A 24,923-nucleotide genomic window follows, 5' to 3' on the forward strand; every position below is an offset into this window, starting at 1 on the left:
ATTTTCTCTGTGGTTTTATTTGTCTCTTCCTGTTCTGGAATTCCAATGACATGTAGGTTATTCCTTTTGATGGTATCCCACATGAACCTTAGACTTTCTTCATTTTGTTTTGATCTTTTTTCTGATTGATTGCTTTCTAAATAAGTATTAAGGTATTTGCCTTCAATCTCATTAATTCTGTCTTCCATTGATTCAATTCTTCTCCTTTGCCCATTGAATGTCTTATGTATTTCTGAAAACTTAGTATTAATCATCTGGATTTCTGTCTGTAGATTTTGTATCATTCCTAATTTTTCATTTATTTCTTCATTTTGTTCTTGAATTGTCTCTCAAATTTGTTTTAGGATTTTCTCTGTGTTTTCCTCAATTTTGTCTGTGTTTTCCTTATCTGTCTCTCAATTTGTTAAAGATATCTAAATATAATTCTTTTGAATTCCTTATCAGGGAATTCCAATGTTAAGGATGTGTTTTGGGTCTGTATCTTGGTCCTTGTTTCTCCTGCTTTATCTTACTTCTTTGGGTGGACTGTGTTGCTCTGTTGTTTCTGAGGCATTGTGAGGTTTTTGTGCTTATATTTAATTGGTGATTGTATGTTGGAATGACTTGCTCATGATTTTCATTTTCTCTGTTTTGTTTGTAAGTTATCTATACAAGCAGGGTACTGTGCTGTACTCCTCTATTCACTAGTTGATAGCACTTATACACTCACCACCTGTTTCCTTTCCTGTTAGCCTCTTGTATGTCTCTGCAACCTTGGCAAACAGAGCCTATTCTTAGGTCCCTAGAATCTGAATAAGAATGCTGTCACTTTAAAATTCAAAATGGTTCCCACTTGCAAAGATTCAAAATGGCTGCACCCTCGGTCACATTAAATATCCAAAATGGCTGCTGCATGTAAACAATCAAAATGACTGCACCCTCTGGACAGTGGAAAGTCAACAGCTCAGGTTGTCTCACTCCTTGCTGTTTCCCTTCCTAGTCATAGGCACCAGTGCAATTGTCCCTGCAGCTCTTGGTGACCAGGGCTGATCTTTAGGTCAATTCTCAGGTCCCAACACCACTTGGAAATATTCAGGCTGTTGATCAGAGTAGCTGACAGTCCGCAGATCCGACCATCTCTGTACTCACTGTTTTCATTCAGGTTTTTCCACTACTTGGTGCCTAATCCACTTCTGTATAGTTCCTTTCAAAGCTCAGGGCTCCAGGATTATCTTCTGTATCACTGTCAATTGGTTTTTCTTTTCTTTGTTGAAGAGGGTCTGTGTTGCTTGTGTGCCTATTCCTCCATCTTACCAGAAGTCTGCTTTAGATCTTATGTGACTGTGCAATATTTATTTTTCTCGCAACTCTCATTAACATCTTTGAGCAACCCTTTTGGGAAATATTATTGTATAGAGTAAGGCAGAAGTGAGTTCTATCCATATTCACAAGTCTTTTTGCACTGTAAGGGAGAGGCAAGGCAGCAATGTTGTTGTTGTTGTTACATGCAGTAGAGTCAGCCCCGACTCATAGCGACCCCTCCTTGGGTTTCCGAGGCAGGATCACTACTGAAGTAGATTGCCCAACCTTCCTTCCAAGCAGTGGCTGGTGGGTTTGAACTGCCAGCCTTCTGGTTAGCAGTCAAGTGCCTTAGACACTATGCTACTAGAGCTAAGAGCAGCCAAAATCCCTCCTCCCCAGGAGGACAACTGAGATTACTTCTAGTCTTCCTGCCACCCACTACTTATGTGAGGAAAGAATACTGAAAATGACAACTAATGTATGCTTCCAAATATACATCTTTGGGTAAACTCAAGATACAAAGGGCAGGGGAGAAGAGCTATCATAGATTTTAAGGGCTGAGACTCTGGAACAATTGGCTTTCAATTCTGGCTTCAATACTTCCTGGCTCAGTGACCTTGGACAAATTACTTAATGTCTCATTGCCTCAGTTTTTTTTCTGTGCAAAATGGGGACAGTAATAAGACCTGTCTTACTAAATTGTTGTGAGGATAAATGATGTAATTATGCAAAACCCTTAGTAAGGGCTCAATAAAAGTTTATATATTATAGAAATGGAAAATAACACTTGATCAAAGTGAGGGGTCAGAGTCAGGAAATGAAACAAAACAGAGAACCCTGGAAAACTTCAAGTTCAAATTAATCTTCTTTGTTTTACACATGAATTTACCCCCCCCCCCCTTTTTTAAAATAAATCATTGCACCAAGCACCCTCTGAGAATTCAGGGTTGCAGTTTGAGAGAAGCTATTAAATTGGCTTGTCTGTAGCACTGGAGTGTAAATGACCCTTTCACCACTCTTCATTCTAGCCAATCCCAAACTATCTGACTAATTAATACACAAGAATCAGCTTGGCAGCTGCTGCCAAAGACAAAAAGAAAAATGACTGGTTGAAACTCAACAACCCTGAGATAACTGCCCAAGAGAGAATGAAAAGGACTCAGGATTGTGCTGAAGATACTTGAAGTGGGGAGGTTAGAGGAGAGATCTGTAAGCAAATACAAGTTTCAACACTTCCAGAACTTTAAAAAGAAGCATGAAATAAAACAGACTTGGAAATCTCAGAGTACTTTGCAGGTAATAAGGCTAAGGCTTCAATTTTACATATATCAATCTCAGAGGGCTGTGGGGAAGATTAACTATGTCTAAAGTGATTGGGGAAAGGAGCCATCCACTACTTTCTCCTTCATTCTCAGAGTTAAGTTCAATTTTCCAGTAGAGTTGGCTTTCTCCTTTCCTTTGTCCTCACCACTGATGATCTTAGAAAGAGCCTTACCTGCTGGGAGAAGCCTTTCACAACACGCCTTTGTTTGAGGTTTGTCTCTCCATCCAAGTTGGCGGTTTCCAGATGGCAGATCCCACTGGGGTCAGAGGAAAAGAGGAGGAGGATATCTGCTGGAATGATCTCATTGCATTGCATTTGGATGAAGTCTCCCACGCGCACATCCTTCCAGCACTTCGGCACGTACCTCTGTTCTTTTCTTGGGTGGGAGAAAGACAGAGATCAGAGTGAGCTTTAAGCTTCCTCAGAAAATCAATGGGTGAATTGGGGAAAGGCCTACCTACCCTGAAATGCTGACCTCCCAAGTCAGCCTGTCAGGAGACTGTCTGTATTCTCCCTTGTTCCAAACGACCACTGTAATAATCTAAGAAAGCAGACAGGATCTACGTTGTTGTGCGCTGTTGTGTGGGCACCCCCCGACTCCTGGCTATCTCATGCACAACCAGATCAGACTGTTGTGATCCACAGGGTTTTTGGAAGTAGATTGTCAGATCTTTCTTTCTAGTTGTGATTTAAAAATCCCACTATTAAAACAACTGTCCTTGTGATCATTTAGAATTTCCATTGACCAGATATAGTGCTCAGAACTTGCTTCCTAGCAAAATAAATTTAAGGGAGAAGGTAACTATATCTGTCATATTAATAAACAGTTGCTGTAGAACTGACTCTGACTCATGGTGACCCCATGTGTGTCAAGAGTAGAACTGTCCTCCCCAGGATTGTCAATGGCTGTTTTTTCAGAAGTAGATCACCAGGCCTTTCTTTTGAGGCATCTCTGGGTGGACTCAAACCTCTAACCATTTGCACTGCCCAGGGACTCTTTTATATTAATCTAGTACACTTTGTGTACATAATTTACCCAGATAGGCAGCCATCACCATCGAAAGTAGGGTTGTGAGGAAATGAGGTATGGGAAAGTTTGCTTGCGATTATAGGAAGAATAGTGGCCGTTGGAAATGTAAGGATATAGGAATTTGTCTATAAATTTCCCAGAGTTTCTATTAGAAAACTGGGAAATCAGGGAAGAGATGAAGAAAGCACCAGGAACTTTGATGGGTTGGGACCCACAGTAACTGCAGAACCAGACAACTGAAGAAATCAGAGGAAATTATTCACTCTATCTTATTTGCCGATTTATCAAGCTCAGGTAGTAACAGTGGCAGCAACAACTGCAAATTGAGCGTTTCTAACATGCCAAGCACTAGCGTTAATAAATATTTCATTTACTTAATTACCCAGTGGAGTAGATATTATCATATCCATTCCACAAATAAGGAAATTGAGTATCAAATAAAACTTTCCCAAGGTCTCCCAAAAGTGGAGTTGACCCTTGATCCCAGGTGAGTTGGAGGCTGATTCCAAAGTCCAGTTTTTACTCCTCTAATATCCTGCTTCCTCTAAAACATCCCTCCTCCCTCTTCATAGCCTTAGTTTTTCCATCTCCAGTAAAAGAACTCACTACTTCCCAAGACAACACATTCCTTTTTCGAAGAGCTCTCCTTTCAGAAAATCTTAGGCAAATATTTAACTGGTTCTTCTCTTAGGCAAATCTGATTTATTCCATTTTCCATTATTCTTGACACATTTTAAGGTATTCGTCAAGTTTGTCATGAAGCCTTTTGGACTCTCCAAGTCAAATTTAACTTTCTGAGTGTCCTTAATGATTCCTTGTGTGACACAGTTTCCAGTTCTTTCTCTGGAGTTGTGGGCTCTTTAGTTTATGCCAGCAGTTCAAAATGTCTCTCTTTACATGTAGGATCTGGAACCAAACTAGTATTCCACATTTGGTCTTTATTAATTGAGCCATTTGCCTCTAGGCCCAGCCAGGACTAGAAGGGCGAGCTCTCCATTGCTGTTTTTCTCCACTGATGCCGAGTCCCTGTGGGCATGTTCTTGTTGCTGTTTCTGTTGGAATCTGAGTATTGTTGCCTAGGCATGACAAGTCCACTCTTCCACAGAGAAAGAGACGTGACTAGAATTCCATTTTTCTCCTTTGACTTCACTAAAGTCCCTGAAGAAGATGAGGGGTCTGATCACTTCCTCCTTCCTTGGGACATTCTGGAGATCCTCAGACAAGCCTTCCTAAGATCCCACAGAGGACTCCCCTAGTCCCCTGCAATGAAGGTTCTGCCATTCAGAAGGCCAAGGAAAAATCTGATCAGAGTCTATAAAATAATCAGGGACACTAGAATGGAAAGAACCATGGGGTTTAGATCTGATCACAATTTATAAAATAATCAGGGACATTAGAATTGTGGAACAGCCAAGCAAATCGAAAGAAACATAGAGTTCTGTGGAAGTGCTTATTGCTCTGGGGAGTTCAACACAGCAATTATTGGTTCAATTAGTCCATGGGCAAGTTCATGAGAATGACTACTGAAGCCACTTCTGAGTATTTTCGGGACCAATGTGTTTGTAGCATGTTAGTAATAATTCCTCCTTACATGGAAAAGCATGTAATAAGTTTCAAAGCACTTTTCAATTCTGTTCTTCAGCTCGGCTCCACGTCATTTTGTAAATACATATATTTTTGCTTATTCATATTTTTAGTGTGGCTACTTCTCCACCAGGAGTGTCACTCTTACAATCAGACCCTCCATGATCTCTCTGCTGACTCAGGGGAAGACTTTTTTTTTTTTTTTTCCTCTTCAGAGTGGCCCTGGGGAGTCCTGTTAAAATTCCAAATATAAGGTTACAGAAAGAAATCAGAATTGTCCACTCCCCCTGTGGGAAAAGGAATCTCATAAGGTGAAGGAGTGGCTAGCTTCCTCTATTGCTTTATTTGTCTTTTTTCCTTTTTCTTTTTGAGAGGTGCTTCTAAAAAAGTGGATTTTTAAATATTACAGCAAAATTGTTTTAAGGAACAAAGGTCTGTCATTCTATTGGTGTGCACTCTTCCCTCATTTGACTTCTGTGTCCTATTTGATAATGCCTTTAGGGAGAATGGGATGTTGGTTAATTGTTAATCTCAGCCTTTCACCTAGCATTTGAAATTGGATTTGGGAGAATATTGCTTGGTCCTAAGCAATACCCTGATTGCTAATATGTCAGAGTAGTCTGATTCAGAAGGAGGTTTGCAAATGCTAGTTGAGATTGCTGCACACATAAACACATCAAAGACAACACACTTCTACACGTGACCAATGAATCTCATTTTTCTTCTTTCTAATAAAAGACTCAACTGCTTACTATAGGATGTGGGTAATTAAGCTGATGAAAGATGGAGAGCTGTGGAGATGAGCTTATAGTACAAACATTCTTCTGACCAGTGACTTTAGTCACTGTTGGCTGGAGTGTTGTCTTGTCAATTCTCATCACAATCATGAGAATCACAAGGTCAATAGAGCTACCCAAGAAGCTGAAGTCAGATCAGTCTCTGTCTTCTTTCTGTTATTCTTAGATCTCAAGCGATGTTAGCTGTACTGGTAAAAATTGCCTCTATCTTTCTTTTAGAAGTAATTTTCTATGTGGTGGCGAAGGAACATTTCCAGTCGTGGTTGTAAGTTTACACTCCCCAGGGCAGAGTTGGCCCACTCTTAGGGTTGAGCTCATAGATCTCCAGGATATCTTGTTATTTTCCCAAAGTAAGAAAACTGTGGGATCAACATAATCTTGTAGTTTTAGTTTTACAGAGATTTTTTTTTTTTTTTGGTGGGGGTAGTGGTGTGGATTAATAATTTAACTGGTACGTAACCAGAATGTTCCTTAGACATGAGGATGGCAAGACATTGGCTCAATTACTTTAGACACACCATCAAGAGAGACTAATTGCCAGAAAAGGATATCATAGTAAAATAGAGGATGAGTAAAAATAAGGGAAACCTTCACTTCAGTGAGATGGACTGATACAACAGTCACAACCATGGACTCAGACATAGCAACGATCATAAAGATGACCATAAAGTACATATAAGGGGAGATAGTTTCAGGTTTCAAATCCAAATCACGTGACTCCAAACCCTTAACCACTCTATGATACTGTTTCTACTTCAATGCAAAATCAAACAAACCAAATTTCGTTGTGTAGTACATAAATTGACCATCAGTTGGAACCAACTTGATGGCAACTAACAACAATAACAATTTGAAGAATTATATTTATATTAACCAAAATATAGTTATACTATGGGATCAGAAGCAGTTTTTATTTTATTTTATTTTTTATTTTAAGGATAAACAAACGTGACACCAGGGACATTTCCTTCTTGCACAGAACCACTTTGTACTGGTCCCAGATCCTTTGGAGGCCCACTTCGTCTCCTCAACTGTCAGGAGCATGTCTGTGGAAAAGTTATGGATGTACAGCCTGAGGGGTCCAGCCGGGGAGGCAGGCAATGAGTGGCCTAATCTAGTGGAAGCGGAAAAGTGGCATGCCTCCACATTGAGTGACACCCAGATGTGGTCGGCAGCTGGCCGGGAGCTTTTGTAGAAGTCATTCCCTCATTAATCTAGCACTTTTGGAACAGCTGCCCCAGGTGGATGCGTCCACATGCTCTTGATCATCCCCCTGCTCAGTGAGTCCACACCTGGGAATTGGCTGCTATTTTAGTTCCATGCTGTTTGCTGCTGTTTTAAAATAAGACAAATCAACATGGCTTGGGACTAAGACTCCATCTGGCAGATCCTGCCTTGAGGAGAAATTAAGTGGTGCAGTGCTAAACGGCTTTCTGAGAGGAGATAGGGCTTATTAAGAGGTAAATAAACAGCAAGAGATGTTTGTAACCAACTAGATGCTGTGAGGAAGCAGGTGAAAGTGGGAAATGGAGGGACAGAGGATGCTTAACGCTCTGCTTCTCAAGTATCTGAATCTCATCAAAAAGATTTTAGGAAATTGGAGTTGAGGGGATTTTCTAGGAGAATTTGTTGTTCCTTGGGTCTTCCTATTAAAAATAAAATGATGAGCTGACTTGGGCTGTCTTTCAGGAAACCTGAGCACCAGGCTCAGAGTGAAAAGGGGAAGGCCAGCAAGAATGAGAGAAGGGAGGAAATAAGAGAGGGGTTGAATCCCAGTTTCACCACTTACTACCTTGGGACCTTGGACAAGTGACTTAACCTCTCCATCTCTTTGTCTCTTCATTTGTCTGTTGAAGGCAGTATTTGCATTTGCCTTAGAGGGTTGCCAAAGGAGTGGTGACAAAGCCTATGTAAGAAACTGAGCTCAGGGTTTTGGATACTAAGAACTCAATAAATACAATCTGCTTTTATGCTAATGATGATGGCATTGATGATGGTTACAGTTAAAGTGAGGGCTAACCACCATTCTTCGCTCCCCCTTTTGGCTGTTGTTGTTTATGTTATTGGGGCACTCATTTAATGCCGTGATTATATTCCTTGGCATGGGCCCCATACACAATACTATGCAAACACATAAGATTCTGAAAAATCCAAACCTTTTCTTAAGTCCAGAAAAGAGGGAACTAGGTTCAGTAGATTGGTGACTGAGAGCTCTGGAGCCTGATTGCTGGGACAAACTCCTCCTTTAATATCTAAGCTGGAAGGGATTTGGAAGATCTTCATTTTTATGTGAGAAAACCAAGGCTCAGAGAAGAGGAGTGACCTGACCAAGGTGCACAGCAACAAAACTTGGACTGGAACATCTGTTACTTCCATGGCTTCAAAGAGGAGAGCTAAGGGCCCTGTGAACTGGTTTAAGAATATTTGTAATGCCCAAACACTTGGGCAGTGGTATGAAAGGCTAGTGGTTTGTGCCCATCCAGAGGTATCTTGAAGGAAAGATTTGGTGATCTGCTTCTGAGAAAGTGGCTATTGAAAACTCTGTGGAGCACAGTTCTTCTCTGACACACATGAGGTTGCCATGAGGTGGAATCAACTCTATAGCAACTGGTTTGTTTGTTTTTTGCATTGAAGTAGAAACAGTATCATAGAGTGGTTAAGGGTTTGGAGTCACATGATCTGGATTTGAAACCTGAAATTATCTCCCCTTATATGTACTTGCATATGCTACTTAAATTCTTTGACATTCAATTTTTCATCTGCCAGATGGGACAAATGGAATTTATTGTAGGTTATAGTTATCTAAGAATATAACATGTATAAAGTGCTTAGTGAGCTCACAGCAAATGGCATTTGTTATTTTATTATTATTATTGTAGTTATTATTAGCTTAAGCCAAACAGGATCACAGATGTGGATACTGTTGACTATAGATGTGTAGAGTTTTCTTGGGTGAAGGAGAGAGCAGGAGTTTAAAAGGCAGAAATGACAGTACCCTCTGTCTTCAACCTGACCCCAGGATATGCAACAGCAGCAGAGGAGTCACATTAAATACAGACTGGGCCTGGGGCAAAAGGAAATGGGTGTCCTGTGTTCTCCAAACTCTATTCATTGCCCCCTGAACCCTTCTGTCTACTATAGATCACAATAGGATTGGGGGATACAAAGGGCTTTAGGCTTGGGGGACTCAGGAAAGTACTATAATGGGACAGCTGAGACCAGAGAAGCAGAAGACCAAGAGCCTTGGCTTGGAAGGGAATATTAGGGGACATGAGTGATATTCACTATACCTCAGGATGACCAGGCAGATTTGGGAATCTTGGGGATTAGGGTAAGAGGACTAAGTATCACATCAGCAGTTAGGCTAAATGCCACTGCCACTGTGGCATTTGTTTTAATGTGACTGCATTAGCATGCAGAGGTCAATGAGGCCTGGAACATTTGGGTCTAGTCTGTTTTCTTCAGGGAGTGGGGAGGATGTTGAAGTTCCAGCTCTGGTGTTAGCCTGCTTTCCAATCTCTGTGTCCATGTAGTTGCCACACGCAGAAAGTAGAACTGAGCCTAGACTGGCTCCCAGCAGCGATGGCCAAGGAAACACTGGGCTTCAAGGGCAGGACATTCAGGGGTTTAGTAGGGCAAGGTCATGGTCACAGTTATGGAGTAGAAGCCTAGAGTGCTTGGTATATTAAAGGATGCCCTCCCTCCAACCTCTGCAGATTCAAATTCCATTTTTCTCTTTTGACTCCTGGGGCACTGGGCACCAATGCTGCTCTTCTTGTTGCCATGGTCCCTTGCTTATTGCTAAGGTCCTGTTCCCTAATTATTTCATGTGTCTTCTATTTTCAACTATATTATAAGCTTGTTGAGAGCTAGGTCTTGTGTTCTCTACCTCTCAGGCACATGAGAAGTGGATTAGTTTTGAGTGTAAGGTGGTAGAAAGGAAGATTTTCCTAACCTCTGGGCATTTTAACATCTAATTATCACTCTGTGCTATGGATTTCTCAGTAGAACCTTCTGATAATAATGTGAGATTATATATTGGAAAGCCCTAGGTTGTGCAAGCAATTAACATGTTTGCCTGTTAGTTGAAAGGCTAGAGGTTCAAGTCCTCCTAGAGACACTCTGAAGAAAGCCTTGGAAATCTACTGCTGAAAAATCAACCTTCAAAAACCCTGTGGAGGACAGATCTCTGAGACAAATGGGGTTGCCGTCAGTTGGAATAGACTCTGTAGCAACTGGTTATTATAGTATTAGCTTATATTTATTGAGTGTCTGCAAAAAGCCCAACGTGTTTCTTGTATTGCCATTTAACTGCCTAATAATGAAATAAGTTTTATTACTAGTGTTATTATCTCTATTTCATAGATGAGGAAACTGAGGCCATAAAAGATTATATAACTTACATGAGGTCATGTAGGTAATTTTGGCCACTTGTCCCTTACATAATGTGTGAATGTGAAAATGTGTGTGTGTGTGTGAGTGTGTGCTACAATGTATGAGTGACAGTAGTGGGAGCTTCATGTCAGTGTTGTCTTTTGACTATGCCTGAGAGTGAGGTACAAAACCAGTGGAAACTTCCACAATTGGTGGCAAAAACATAACAGAGGTTATGTTGAGAACAGGAGCCTTGCCTTTTAGAATTGTTAGCTCCTTAATAGCAAAACAGAGCTCCGGTGGCATAATGGTTACAGCATTAAGCTGTTAAGCTAAAGGTTAGAGGTTTGAACACAGGAGCCACTTCATGGGAGAAAGGTGAGATAGTCTGCTTCTGCAAGATCTATAGCCTTGGAAATCTTATGGGGCACTTCTAGTTTGTCCTATAGTGTTGCTATGAGTTGGAATCAACTTGATGGCAGTGGGTTTGTTTTTTTTTTAATGGCAAAACTAGGCAATAAATCCTCACCCACTGAAATACAAATCATGCTTGTTGACAAGACAGCAGAGCTTCAGGGACACCTGAATTCTTGTTTCATGACTGTTTCATCCACTGAGTTTTGGGGAAGGCCTAATGCATTCTGTCCTGAAATGGCACACTGAATTTGCCCAAATGGCTTAAGCCTGCTATGAGCCCAGGGCAAGGCGGTGGGAATAGCGTGGGCACTTCAAAATTTATGCTTCAAAGAGGAGCCTAGTTTGCAGATGCCAAACACAGAGTAAAGGCCTGAGGGCTGGACAGAATGTTTTGCTGGTCCATAAACTCCAGCCGGGGGCACTTTTCACAGTCATGCTCTAAATGACATTGGATGTTTCTCTGTTGTCTGCATTTTTCAGATTCTTCCCTCAGGTCCATTTTTGCTATGCTATTAGAGCTTGGAGTCAAATTCTATGGCTGGAGATTTTGTCTTCTCTCATGCAGTTCCAAACTCCAGCCAAATGGTCTTTTTTACTCCTTTTGGGTCAAGCCCATAGAGATATCTGACTATACGTTTATAGAACTCTCCTTAGCAATATTTTGGCTAATGTGTTCTGACTCGTTACCAAATGCCAGACAGATGCTCAGCATTTTACATACACTATAGCATAGTGCCTAAGGCACTTGACTGCTAACCAGAAAGCTGGCGGTTCAAACCCACCAGCCACTCCTCGGAAGGAAGGTTGGGCAATCCTACTTCTGTAGTGATACTGCCTCGGAAACCCAAGGAGGGGTCGCTATGAGTCGGGACTGACTCGACGACTCATAACAACAACAACATTTCATTTAAAAGAAGCCCTGCAGGTGCAATGGTTAAGTGCTCGGCTGTTAACCAAAAGATTGGCAGTTCAAACCCATGCAGCACCTCTATGGGAGAAAGACCTGGTGATCTGCTCCTGCAAATATTACAGCTTAGAAAATCTTATGCAGCAGCTATGAGCACATGAGGTCACTATGAGTTGAAAATCGACTTGATGGCACCCAACAACAGCATGTCACTTAATACCTGCAGTGATTCCAGGATGTAATTTTGGGGGTGAAGATGGGTTTTTGGCAGTATTTTTACATTAAAATGGCCCTGGCAAAGCCTCAATTCTGCCCTGAAAATCACTCACTTCCTTGTGGGTTTCCCAGAAAACTTTTATTCAGAGGAAATGACAGTAGAATGGTGATAAAATAACCACTTTATTAATAGTTGTACAAGTATGATATGCGAATGTACATGTTATATTAGAAATTAGGTTGGAATAAGTAGCTTAGACTCTGGGCTTGATGAGGTCACCAACATCCCCTCCCTGAATTGAAATCTCTTATAGGAATGTTCAGCTTTGCTGTGGAAGGGGAGGGGAAGAAAGAATGCCAGGCCATGGAGTTCCCCAAATTCAGATTTAAAAATTCTACCAATAGAATAAAAGAGAAAATGAGAGAGAACAAGAGAGCAAGCAGAGGTTTTTGCTTTTAAAACATTCTAACTGTGCCACTGGGAAAATCTGGCCAGTGAGTGATCTCAGCTTTTACCAGTCAAATTTTTAACTCCTCTCTTGTATGTGTGGGGAATGTAGCTGGAAAGATAAAGGTTTGGGCTGGGCTTGGCATTAGTTCAGGTAGCTGAAGCTTGACTAATTTAGAACTGAAGTGGCTGAATATAAAAAAAAAAAAAAATTACTAAGTGCTGCTTAAGGTTAGTGGTTCAAACCCACCAGCCACTCCTCAGAAGGAAGGTTGGGCACTTCTGTAGTGATACTGCCTCACAAACCCAAGGAGCGGTCTCTATGAGATGGATCTGACTCAACAGTAGTGCATTGCTTATGTTGCAGACACTGAACTAAACAGCTTAACATGATTATCTCGTTCAAGCCACGTGACACTGAGAGATAGGTGCTAGTACTGTCCCATTTTACAGATGTTGAAATGGAGGCTGACATGATCGAGTAACTACATATGGCTACACATTTAGTAAGCAACAGCTCTGAGACAATCCCATGCCTGAATGCTAGGTTTTAAATATTATTATTCAGGTTGCTGTACTCATCCTCCTTTGATATTTTACTGTAATGGTTTGTTTCTGTGGCTTCTTTATTTTCAAGTCCTTTTGTATGTCATCTTTACATCTTTCACAAAATACACTAGAAAGAGATAATGATCACTATTTCAAGATAAGACAAATGGGGTCCTGACTGTTTAAGTGGCTTTTTTAAGGTCACGTGGTGTCATTGATTGGTTCTGACTCATAGCAACCACATACACAACAGAATGAAACAATGCCCAGTCCTGTGCTATCCTCACAATCTTTGCTATGCTTGAGCCCATCATCATAGATACTGTGTCATATTTTGAGTGCCTCTCAACCTGAAGGGCTCATCTTCCAACAATGTTTCACTGAAAGTTTTCTGGTAATATATCAGACAATGTTTCTTTTACTGCTGGTTTTCAGTGGCCAATTTTTTCAGAAGTGCACAGTGCCATCCTTCTTCCCAGTTTGTCTTAGTCTAAAAGCTCTGCTAAAACCTGTCCACCATGGATAACCCTGCTGGCATCTGATATACTGGTTGCATAGCTTCCAGTATCACAGTAACACACAAGCCACTACAGTATGACAAACTGACAGATGAGTGGGTTGAATAGTGGCCCCCCCAAATGATATGTCTAGTTCTAACCTCAAAACTTATCACTATGACCTTTGTTGGGAAAGGGTCTTTGCAGATGTAATTAAGTTAAGGATCTCAAGGTAAACCCTAAATCCAATGAAAAGTGTTCTTATAAGAGGAAGGAGAGGGAAATTTGAGACCCAGGCATATAAAGGAGAAGGCCATGTGAAGACAGAAGCAGAGGGAGTGACACAACTGTAAGTCAAGGAACAGCAAGGATTGGTGAGAACCACCAGCAGCTAAGAGAGAGGCCTGGATGGCTTGTCCTTCAGAGCCTCCAGAAGGAACCAATCCTACCTGCACCTTGACTTTGGATACCTGGCCTCCAGAATTATGAAAGAATACTGTACATTCTACTGTTTTAAGTCACCCAGTTAGTGGTAATTTGTTATGGCAGCTCTAGGAAATGAATAATATCAAGCTTTGCAATGGAGACACTAGTATGAAAGGCAACTAAGATACATCTTCCTTTCCCAGCAGAGTTTATCACTGCTGGGAAATTAGGACTTCAGTGGCATTTGGTCAGAAGACCAGCCCCTTTCCTGGAGCAGCTGGAATTACTTTTATGTTCTAGCAGCCACGTGGTTTATAGAAGGGAGACTCTCCAAGTTTTGGCAAGAAGTGTCAGACATCTAAAAATTCTAATCTGGGTCATTTATGTCCTAAATTTTAGAACTTGCTCAGTCCTGATTTTTCTGTTACCCACATAAGCTACACAGTCTCTAAGTTGACACACAAACAGGTTGAATGAAATGTGTTCCCTCTGTCTGGCCAGTTGCAGCTTCCCCTTCAAGGCCCTCCTGACACATCACCTATTCCATGAAGGCTTCCCACAGTCTTGTTGTTTCTTGCAGGCACATGAGTCACTACATCCTCATCCTCTGCACTACTGCCTGCTTTTGTACATAGGCTACCAAGGTGCATGGGACATTGTAGCTGTTTACATGCTTCTTGTTACCCCTGAGCAGAGAGCCCTTAGAGGTCACACAGAGCCTCCAGGGCAGTCTATGCACACTATGTCCCAAATTAATATTTTCTGAACTGGTGAAGAAGTGAGTGACTGGCTGACGACATTCTGGAAGGCTTTTGCTTTGTTCTGACATGGGGACAAAAATCATCCTGGATTCCCTTGGCTCATCCTCTCCTTCCTTATTACATGTTTTCTGAATACAAATAAAAAGTTACTAAGCAAGATGGAAAAATACAAATCTCTTGCTGGGTATGGTTTCTAGATTCATTAAACTGAGCCCCGGGAGAAAGTAAGCTAATACAATTCTGAAACTAATCTCTCCTTGAAGTCATTCCATAAATCTGATTAATGGGTCACATTTAGACCACAAGCACAGTTACAATATTAAAAGAAAAAGCTCTAACAAGATTGCAATTCAGTTAACAAGGCTTCTGCTGTTTGTAAAAAGGCGTGCTCCCACAGTATAAACAAGGCTAGGTGGGATGATGTATGGACCCGAGTGTTCTAAGGACCCTGAGTATTCAATTGCACAAAGATGAAAAGAGTTATCAGTTTCTCACACGTGTGAATTTGAGATGAAATGGATAGAGCCAGTGATTGAGATATTAGCTTTTATGTTGTTGCTCAGAAATAAAATAAAATAAAATGTCCTCTCAGATCTTGTATTCTTGGTCTGGCATCCTGTTGTCTATTATCAATAGGTGGTAGAAAGAAATGCCCTTTAGCATATATCAGTCAAGATAATAACTAACCCTTATTTAGCATTTCCTGCCTTCCGGTTCTAGTGAGGCCTTTCATAGAACCACTCCACTTCAGAGCTGAAAGGACTTTAGGGATAGATAGTAGAGAATGTCCCAAAGTGGATATGTTCCTGTAAATATGTAGAATGCAATTGACAAAAAGCCTAGGCTCAAAAATATTTTAATGTGACAGTGTTGAGGACATAGAGGTGGCCTCTCCAACATCTCTTCCCTCTTCTCTAGGTAACTCTTTCAATTTTTATTTGAGGTTTACAACTTCCCTGTGTAGCCTGTATACTTTACCTCATGCTGGGCTCTGTGGGTGGCATTTATGAATTGAGATTTCTGCTACTTGCAGCAGAGAGCATCTCATCTTATATAGCTGAGTTAAACAAAATTGAATAGACTACTCACATTGGGTAATCCCGGAACCTTTGTTATATTAGTGAGCATTGTTAAACTAAGAGAAGCACCCAGTATGTAACATTTCCCAGGTTTATTTGGCTGTATGTTCATTATGCATCTCATAGGACATGATGTAGTCCAACTCCTAAGTTTTCCAAAAGTGAAAACTGAGTTCCTGAGATTTAAATGACTTTTCCAAGCTATTAATAATTAGTCACAGATCTGTGCCTAGAAACTATCTTTCAGGCCTTCATTCTTACCTGAAAGTTACATTCCCTCTCTATCCAAAGAAGTTCTTTCTCTGAGGACATCCTCAAAAGAAGAATGTAATCATTCTTTTACAGACTCTGGATTCCTGTTGTTGTTGTTATGTGCTGTTGAGTCAGACCCGACTCATAGCGACCCCTCCTTGGGTTTCCGAGGCAGTATCACCATGGAAGTAGATTGCCCCATCTTCCTTCTGAGGAGTGGCTGGCGGGTTTGAACCGCCAGCCTTCTGGTTAGCAGTCAAGTGCCTTAGGCACTATGCTACCAGAGCTGGATTCCTAGGATACTACAAAGCAAAATTTGCAAAATGGGAACTCACAGGAAATATAAGAACTTCAGGTCAAATAATATAGGTGGTAAGTATTTGAAAAAATCATGTCAGGTTATTTCACATGCAACTATTACTTCCTATCCCACCCCTAAGAGAATTCAGTCTGTCAATGCTGGGCCTTATTTCCACATGATAACAAGAATGGCCAGCGCTGCTTCCTGGAGTGAAGGCATAAGATCCTAAGTTTTCCACAGTCCCCCCATCACACCCTATTGCACCCCAACATTGGTGCTAAGTGTCAATTGCCACTTATCAGTACACAACTAATGCTTTTTCCCTAGATAAAAATATTAATAAGCATTAAAAAACATTTCCAAGATCCAGTAAGTTTGCAAAAACACCGAGTTAATCAAAGATGAGCCAGTTTCTTTACAGTGTCCTTCTCTTAGTCTTTCATGTGCTATGGATCAGGAGACCCAGCATACATTTCTTTGGCCAGGAACATCTTTTTTTCAGAAACCATCTCTTTGTAATTAAGGTCACTGGGTGGTACAAAAAGTTTGCGCTTGACTTCTAACCAGAAGGTTGGCAGTTTTAGTCTACCCATGGAAGAAAACCTCGTGATCTATTTCCATAAGATTAGAGCCACTGGAAACCCTACAGGGTGCAATTCTACTCTGACACACATGAGATTGCTATGAGTTGAAATCAGCTTGACAGCAATGGGTTTGCTGTTTGATTTGACTCTTTGAAAACTATCATTAAGCTCCCTATGTACTTCCAAGGAGCTCTGGTAGCATAGTGCCTAAGGCACTTGACTGCTAACCAGAAGGCTGGTGGTTCAAACCCACCAGCCACTCCTTGGAAGGAAGGTTGAGCAATCCTACTTCTGTAGTGATACTGCCTTGGAAACCCAAGGAGGGGTCTCTATGAGTCGGGGCCGACTTGATGGCACATAACAACAGTAACAACATGTACTTCCAAACCAGGGGGCTAGTAAACGAAAGTCTCCTTTTTAAGATTATTATCACTCTGGTTTTCAGATGTTCCCTGAAAGCAATTTTGAGAATAGAATAATAGCCTGGCCTAGATCAGGCCAGGACCCAGCACAGGTGAGTCTGTGGTCAGATCGACATTGAGATATCTTCAAGAACAGACCCATTATTCAGGGATGATTTGGGCAGACTGGGGAGAACAGGGCCAGGCTCATGGTGACCCAACTGCTCAAGGAACCAGTTTCCTGGTTCACTACTGTGTGTCTTCTGTGGAAAAGGGGAGAAAAAAAGGTGGAAAATAGAAAGTGATGAGGTGGATTGGTCTCAAAAGAAAAATAGTGCTTTCTTAAAAACAGCCTCTTCAAAGAAAGGCCTCACCGCCCCCTCCCCCCCCAAGCAGTTCTTCCTCTGATTATCATTTCCTTATGCAAGGGGGAGGGCTAACTACATCTCAGCTCTAGGTGTCCAGTGTGTTTTAACATTCATGACAATTACCAGTTGCCAACTCATGACGACACTACTCTGGTGTGTGCCAGAGTAGAACTGTGCTCCACAGGGATCAATGGCTGGGTTTTGGAGGTAGATCACCAGACATTTCTTTTGAGTTGCCTCCGGGTGGACTTAAATGTCAACCTTTGGGTTAGCAGTTGAGTATGTTAACTGTTTACACCAACAAACAACAATTATATCTAGCTAAAATCCCAGAAATACCCCCAAAACAAACAAGTACTAAAATTACTTTAGATGTATTCTTTTAGATGCACATTTATTGCTTTCCAACCAAAGAGGCCAGAAACCCATTTGATGCTAAGGAGAAGGTGTGGAGTTTATCTCATGGGTTCTGTGGTGACAAATCTCTCCTGTTAAGCAATCTCCTCAGAAATGTTCCCTGGCTACAACTTTCCAAGTGGATCCTCTAATTAACATCATAAACCCTCTAATTAGCCAGTTCCAAAGCATTTACCTTTTATTTCCCAGGGGAAGAGAACTGTTCCTCAGGAGCTAAAATCAGTTGCCATGGAGTGGACTTTGATTCATGGTGACCCCATATTGTCAGAGTAGAACTATGTTCTATAGTATTTCCGATGGCTGATTCTTTGGAAGAAGGTCACCAGGCCTTTCTCCCAATGCACCTCAGGGTAGACTTGAACTACCAACTTTTCAGTTAGCAGCCAAATGCATTAACCATTTGCACACCCAAGGACTCCTCTTAGAAGTAAGCAGTCCTTAAATAGCTGGTATGCATTACACAAAGCAAGCTCCTTTCATTCAAACAATGACCAGAGCACCTGCAGAACTTCTGTGAGACTATGGTGGATAAAATCAAAAGAAATAAGACAGGCCTATGGTGCTCCTTGAGAGAGATGAATGTTTCATTTCTTGGCAAATAGTCAAGCGCTTATCTGCTGTAAGTCAATCATCTAAGGTTGCTAACTACTAGCTCAGAAAATACTTTTTGTCACTGTGGCCTCTCCTTCTTTGTAAGTCCAAATATAGCTGCTATGCTTCTTTTGGGGCCACACAACTTGTCATAAAGTTGTGTCTTTTTCATTTACTGAAACAAAGCATGCCCTTTCTCTAGTGATCCAGTTTGGAATTTAATCAATGGAACCCTCATAAAACAAAAACCTGTGTAAAATGGTGGTGAATAATGTGGCAAGACAGGTTGCGTACAGACTTCACTTTGATTGAGATAACGTCAGATGAGAAGCTCAAAGATAGATTTGATGATAGAGCTAATAATGAGTTTTACTTTGTAAAAATAAAGCAACAGTAAAAACAAAATAACTTGTCATTGAGTTGACTCTGACTCATGTTAGGCTCATGTGAGTGAGAGTAGAACTGTGTTTTCCCTGGCTGATTTTTCAGAAGTAGAGCATCAGGCCTTTTTTCTAATGTGCCTATGGTTTGACTGGAACCCCTTCAACATTTTGGTTAGCAGCTAAGTGGTAACTGTTTGCACCACCCAGCAACTCAGTAAACCTACTGCCATGGAGTTGATTCTGACTCATAGTGACCCTATAGGACAAAGTAGAACTGCCCCATAGGGTTTCCAAGGCTGTGAATCATTACAGAGGTAGAGTAACTCATCTTTCTCTCATGACGTAGTTAGTGGGTTTGAACTACTGATCTTTTGGTTAGTAGCCCAAAGCTTTAACCACAGTGCCACCAGAGCTCCTTAGGAACTCAGTAGCTTGCATTTTTTGAGAACTTATGATGGCAGGCTGAGTGTTAAACACTTTCCACAGATTATCTCATACAATTCTTACAATCACCCCAGAAAGTGTTCCAATTTGATGAATGACAGAGTAAGGCTCAGCGAGGTTAAGTCCTTAGCCCAAGATCACATAGTTAATAAGATTTCAGGACAGGATTCAACCCAGGCAGTGTGTCTTAAGTGCTGGCTCCCTTAACACAATGCTCTACTGTACCCCTGGAAAACAGTGATGATCTTGCCTTTGAGCCCCCCCAAGCATGCTCAGTGTGCTCATGGCCACACTAGATGAAGAGATGAGAAGTTATATAAAATTTTAAAATGTTGAACAAATTTGAAATAGCAGAGAAAATGCCACATAATGAAGATCTCCTAATTTAAAATGACTGACTCAATCCTCTTTTTTATTTTTTAAATTTTAACCCACATTGTTAGAGGAGATGGAACAGCTTCACTAGGATAAAATAATGACTCTCTTTACCCCATCTCTTCCGTAAAGAGCTGCAGCCATGTTAGCTGCTACAGAAAGATCAGAGCTGAGCTAAAAAGACTTCCCCCGGTTTGATTGTTATTTTTGCTTTACCTGCTGTAGATGAAGCACTCTCGATTATTGATTACTTTATCAGATTTGAATCTCCGGAGGTCTTCCCAAGCATCCTTGATGGCAGTCATCGCCAGAATGATACAGATCGGAATCGTGCTCACCTCAGGCTGGAATGCATTGACAACTGGGACAAAATTCAGAGCCACAAGGGCCACAAAGTAGAGATTGGCAAACCTGTGGAGCTGCTCAAAGAGGTTCTTGGGTATGAAGGACAACATAGTGTACTTGGTGGTCTTAATGCAATTCCCACAATAATGATTGCTGGGGTTCTTCTTGTGAGACCATCCTTCAAAGGGCAGATTGGAAACCACCACTCGTTTCTTATCTTCTTTCCTTATTCGCCTTTTCCTCCTTTCCTTTTTCATCTCTGCTCAGTCTTGTCTCTTTAATTCTCATAGCATGGCACTTTACGTCCTAGTAAAGGAGTATTTTCCTTGATCAGTTCCATTGTTCAGCCACCAGCCAACAATGTCTTTCACATCTTTCATTTGTTTTCTCTGCTGAAAATTCTCTCTCTTCTTTTCAAAGGAAAATTAAAAATAAAAACCAGCGTACAAACACCAGGGGAGAAATATGATGAGGAAAGAGCTTGCTGAAAACAGTTGTGCACCTGCCAGGCCACTTCCTTCTACTTGTTTGAGAACTCCACCTGTTGGAATGTAGACGTCACTCACAGGTATCTTCCTTTTCCACTCCAGCAGCTGAGAACAGATGCCCTAACTCTGGGTCCTAAAACCTACCTGGTTAGGTTTTAAAAGCAAAGATTTCAAGCCCAAACTACCTAAGCTTTAAGTATGCTATGCATTTTCTTGTTTCAGAGACATTGCTTGATATCCTCCAAAGAGCTGCTCTTGAATTTAGTCTCCAGTCAATCAAAAAGTTTAATTCCTGAGACTTAAACCCCACTCTTAGTAATATAACATCCTTGTGCTTAATAATGTGAGTGCTTATACAAGGCATCTCAACTGTGCCAGTGTTATCAGAAAACTCTAAGTGGAGCTGTCCTGTGCATTGTAGGATGCTTAGCAGATCCCTGGCCCTTACCCACAAGATGTTAGTAGCAGCCTCTGTCCTAGTATGACAACTAAAAATGTTTCCAGACACAGCCAAATATTCCCTGAGGGGCAAAACCACCCCTGGCTGAGAATCACTGAATTAATTAATTATTGTGATTTTCTGGGCAGTGCAAATAGTTAATGCACTCACCTGCTCACTGAAAGTTTGGAGGTTCAAGTCAACCTAGAGACACCTCAGAAGAAAAGCCTGGTGATCTACTTCCAAAAAACCAGTCATTAAAACCCTATGGAGTACAGTTCTACTCTGAGAAACATAGGGTTGCCATGAGTCAAAATGTGAGAAGAGATGCCAATCCCTTGAAAATACTAATGAATTTGCATAAGTTATTTTCATGAGAGAAAACAAATGTATGATTTTTCTTACCTTTCATATATTTGGATTTTGGAGCAATTTATCTCTCTATCAAAGAGGTATCTCTTGAAGTCCTCCATGCCGTCCTTGACCATAATGATGAACAGGACAACGACCAATGGTAACATGGTGATTTCCCTGTGGAAGACTTCCATGGAAGGTATCCAGTTCAGAATCACCAAGAACAGGAAATAGAGGTTAGCCCATCTGGAAGGGGCAAGCAAAGTGTGAGTGCAAGCCATGGAGAGAGAAGAAAAAATACACTTGTCACCCTATTTCTTTCTTATGAACTAAAATGACAATGTTACTTAGAACATTATGGTAAAAACTTTGAAACCAAACTCATCTAGGTTCAAATTCTAGCCCTATGTTTACTAGTTGTGAGAACTTCCAGAACCTCAGTTTCTTCTTGTATAAAATAGGGTTAGTACTACCTACTTTAATTATAATAGTATATTATAATATTATAAATTTTTCATAGGATAGCACTTGTAAGTGGACAGTATAGAATCTAGAACACAAGTTGCTCGGTAAAGGTAGCTCATAATAATCACCATCGTCAAATTTTGGATAATATCAAATTATATAATTTGCTTTAAAATTATAAAAAATTTTCTTATAAAGTATCTCAGGAGAGTAGCTTGTGTTTTCAAGTATTCTAAGTGCATCTTGCTCCTTCTTACCACAGTGCCTTTACATATACAGGTCTGCCTGTAGGAACATTCTTTTGGATCCCTTCTGAGATTTTCCTCTGCCCCTTTTCAGCCTGTAAATGTGTTTTTGTTCTTTAGGTCACATTTAATCATCTCTTCTTTAGGGAAGTCACCCCTGACTTCCTTAACGAGGCCATATTTCCCTATTATTCCCTATAAAAGCACCATCACCTCTCCTTGGAAATATCTGAGTAATAATTTTACATCAATTTATATGATTTTAAAATTACTGTCTATCTCTTTCATTAGACAATAAACAAGAATCTTTCTCTTTTTTCCCTAATATATCTCTAGCACTCAACACATGGCTTAATACAGAGTAGAACCCAGTAACTACTTGATGACTGATGAAAAAATGAATGGTACAGACTTCTCAAGGTACATGGATGGGTGCCTGCACTATTTCATTAGTATATGAAAGCAAAGGTTGCTTGAGACAGGACCTCCAAGTTTGTCTATGTGACAGACACTTATTTAAACCGTTTGGGTCAAGTGGTTGAATACCTGTGAAACTGCTCAAAGAGATTCTGGGGTAGGAAGGTGAGGAGGGTATATTTGCTTGTGCAGATTCTGTTGTCAGAGTATCTCCTGGAGATCTTTCCCCAATCATACTGGAATATCTTGTTGTTGGGGAACACGACCCGCTGCTGCCTCAGGTTGTAGCTTTGCCCCTGTCTCTTTGAAGAGATGAGCGGTGTGATTTCTGATGGAGACCGCGGTAAGCCATTTCTGAATCGCCACTGCCACCGGAACCAAGAAGAGTCCACTGAGAGGGCCATTTCCGGCAGCAGGCTAGGGTGGGAGAACAAAGTCATTAAGTGGCTATGGATAGGAGAACAATGTGGCATATTGACCATCCATCAATTCAATGTTGATAGTAGGATACAATATGAGAAAAATAAACTCAATTCCTATAGTCTGTATGTTCTATGGTGAAAAATATTAAACAAATAATCATATACATAACATACAATTAAAACTGTGGTGAGTCCATTAAAGCACTCAATGGGTATGGGGGGTATTGAGGATCTAGTTGAAGCTATCAGGAAAAACAAAAGTATGGTCTGGTGGGCTTTGACTTTGGAGATTAAAATTCTAGTTCTGGTTTATTACTATGCTAACTTGTCCCTTCACCTTGCTGATCTCCAGTTTCTTTACCATAAAATAAAACTATTCTTACTCTGTTTTTTTATTTGAACAAGGATATTTTTTTGTGAGAAACTAATTAGACAGTATGCAAAAGTATGTTGAGACATCTTAAAAAAGGGGAAAGATATTTATTCTGTAGGTTTTCTTTAGCTCTGAAATTTTCTGATACTGATGACATTGAGAGAAGCTGATCTGTGGTTGGACTCTCAAATGAGAGGACAGGTGGCATCGAAGACATAGGCTCTTTTCTAGGACATATGGGTCAGAAGTGACTGCACTGTCCTGACTCCACTACATGAAACATCACCTGACTTTTTTATGATTTCCATGGCTGGAAGAGGATCGTTTCCTCTCTACTCAGACCATTTAGTGATTTCTGAAACTGAGTACTTGGTAAAGAATGATTTTCCTAGATAGATGGCAAAGGAATACTGTTTCATCTATGAGACTGGAGTTTCTGTTTTTTACTGGAACCTAAAAGCAAGGCCTCAAGGCTCTTTTTGGTCAAATTTTGTTTAAAAACTCAGAAGGATATTATTCAAGAATTTCCACTGAAAAGTTAAAAGTTGTGTATAATGGTATTTCTCATTTAGTAGGTTCATAGAATGATTTTCTTTTGAATGAATGGGTGAATGCTGTCAGGTATTACTAATTTTACAATGAACAGCCAAATCTGTCATTGTGAATTTGATCCACTTAGAAAAAAGAGTTCTATTTCTAGTTTAAATGGTAATAATATTTTACCTTCCTGATACCCATACGATCTGACCTTCATTATAATTCTCCTCATGCCTTTAATCAATCCAAATGATTTTCAATCCACAAACCCCAAGGGTGCAGGAAGCTCTTCAGAGCCTTAAGTGAGCCCTTGTAGCAAGGGTGAAAAAATAGATGCGATTAGTGATGCTCATCACAATGTGACCAAAAGCAGTATTATGATATTTAGCAGACCAGAAATAATTTTGTATATCTTCTTTCTTATTACGAAAAATATGCCCCTTTCATAGATTATTTTTTATTGCAAAGGGAAAGGAAATGAAATGATAATTCATGAATAGAGTTGAAAATGCAAATGAGAAATCTTGCTTTGGCGAATGCTGTATATATCAGACTTCTCTCAATTGTAGAAGATTGAGAGGCAGGGGTTTTAGATGGGGTGGTTTAAAAAGTCCATTTCTTGTAGTTATATATTTTTCAAAAAGCAGCATAAAATAAAATGGAGCTGATGTAAAATTGATGCTAAACTAGTGGATGAAAGTTCCATAGTTTCAAAATATCCTTATCCAAAATTATTAATTACACTGGTGAAAAGAATCACTGTAGTGGAAAAACCTGTAAGACACAATCTTACCCAAGAGATCAAAACAAACATCACTAATTTGGGGGCAAGCATACATCTTGTGGCTACTGATATGATGTATTGAGAAGGACATAAAATTACTTCTGTTTCTGAAAATGTTAAAAAACCTCAAATTAGGGCTATTCTACAAAATAAATAAGCTATGTTTTTCAAAGATCAAAGAATGGCTGAGGACTAGTTTCTGATTAAAGGACTCCAAAATGATATATCATTTTAATAGAAATACATAT

The 24,923-nt window shown here is 40.4% G+C and overlaps 1 protein-coding gene across 1 annotated transcript in view; it reads right to left on the minus strand.

Annotated features, from left to right (window-relative positions):
- ATP10B (ATPase phospholipid transporting 10B (putative)) overlaps positions 1 to 22,963 on the minus strand; it is a 188,388-nt gene extending 165,425 nt beyond the window's left edge. Inside the window, exons 1-3 of the mRNA XM_007954247.2 lie at positions 22,689 to 22,963; positions 21,484 to 21,678; positions 2,777 to 2,981 (exon numbers count right to left, since the gene is read on the minus strand). Coding sequence (XP_007952438.1) covers positions 2,777 to 2,981; positions 21,484 to 21,678; positions 22,689 to 22,963 — 675 coding nt within the window. The remainder of the gene's footprint in view (positions 1 to 2,776; positions 2,982 to 21,483; positions 21,679 to 22,688) is intronic.
- Positions 22,964 to 24,923: the final 1,960 nt, after the last annotated feature.

This window comes from Orycteropus afer, unplaced genomic scaffold, assembly GCF_000298275.1.
Source record: "Orycteropus afer afer isolate SDZICR_OR568_19922 unplaced genomic scaffold, OryAfe1.0 scaffold00454, whole genome shotgun sequence".
Taxonomy (NCBI): Eukaryota; Metazoa; Chordata; class Mammalia; order Tubulidentata; family Orycteropodidae; genus Orycteropus; species Orycteropus afer.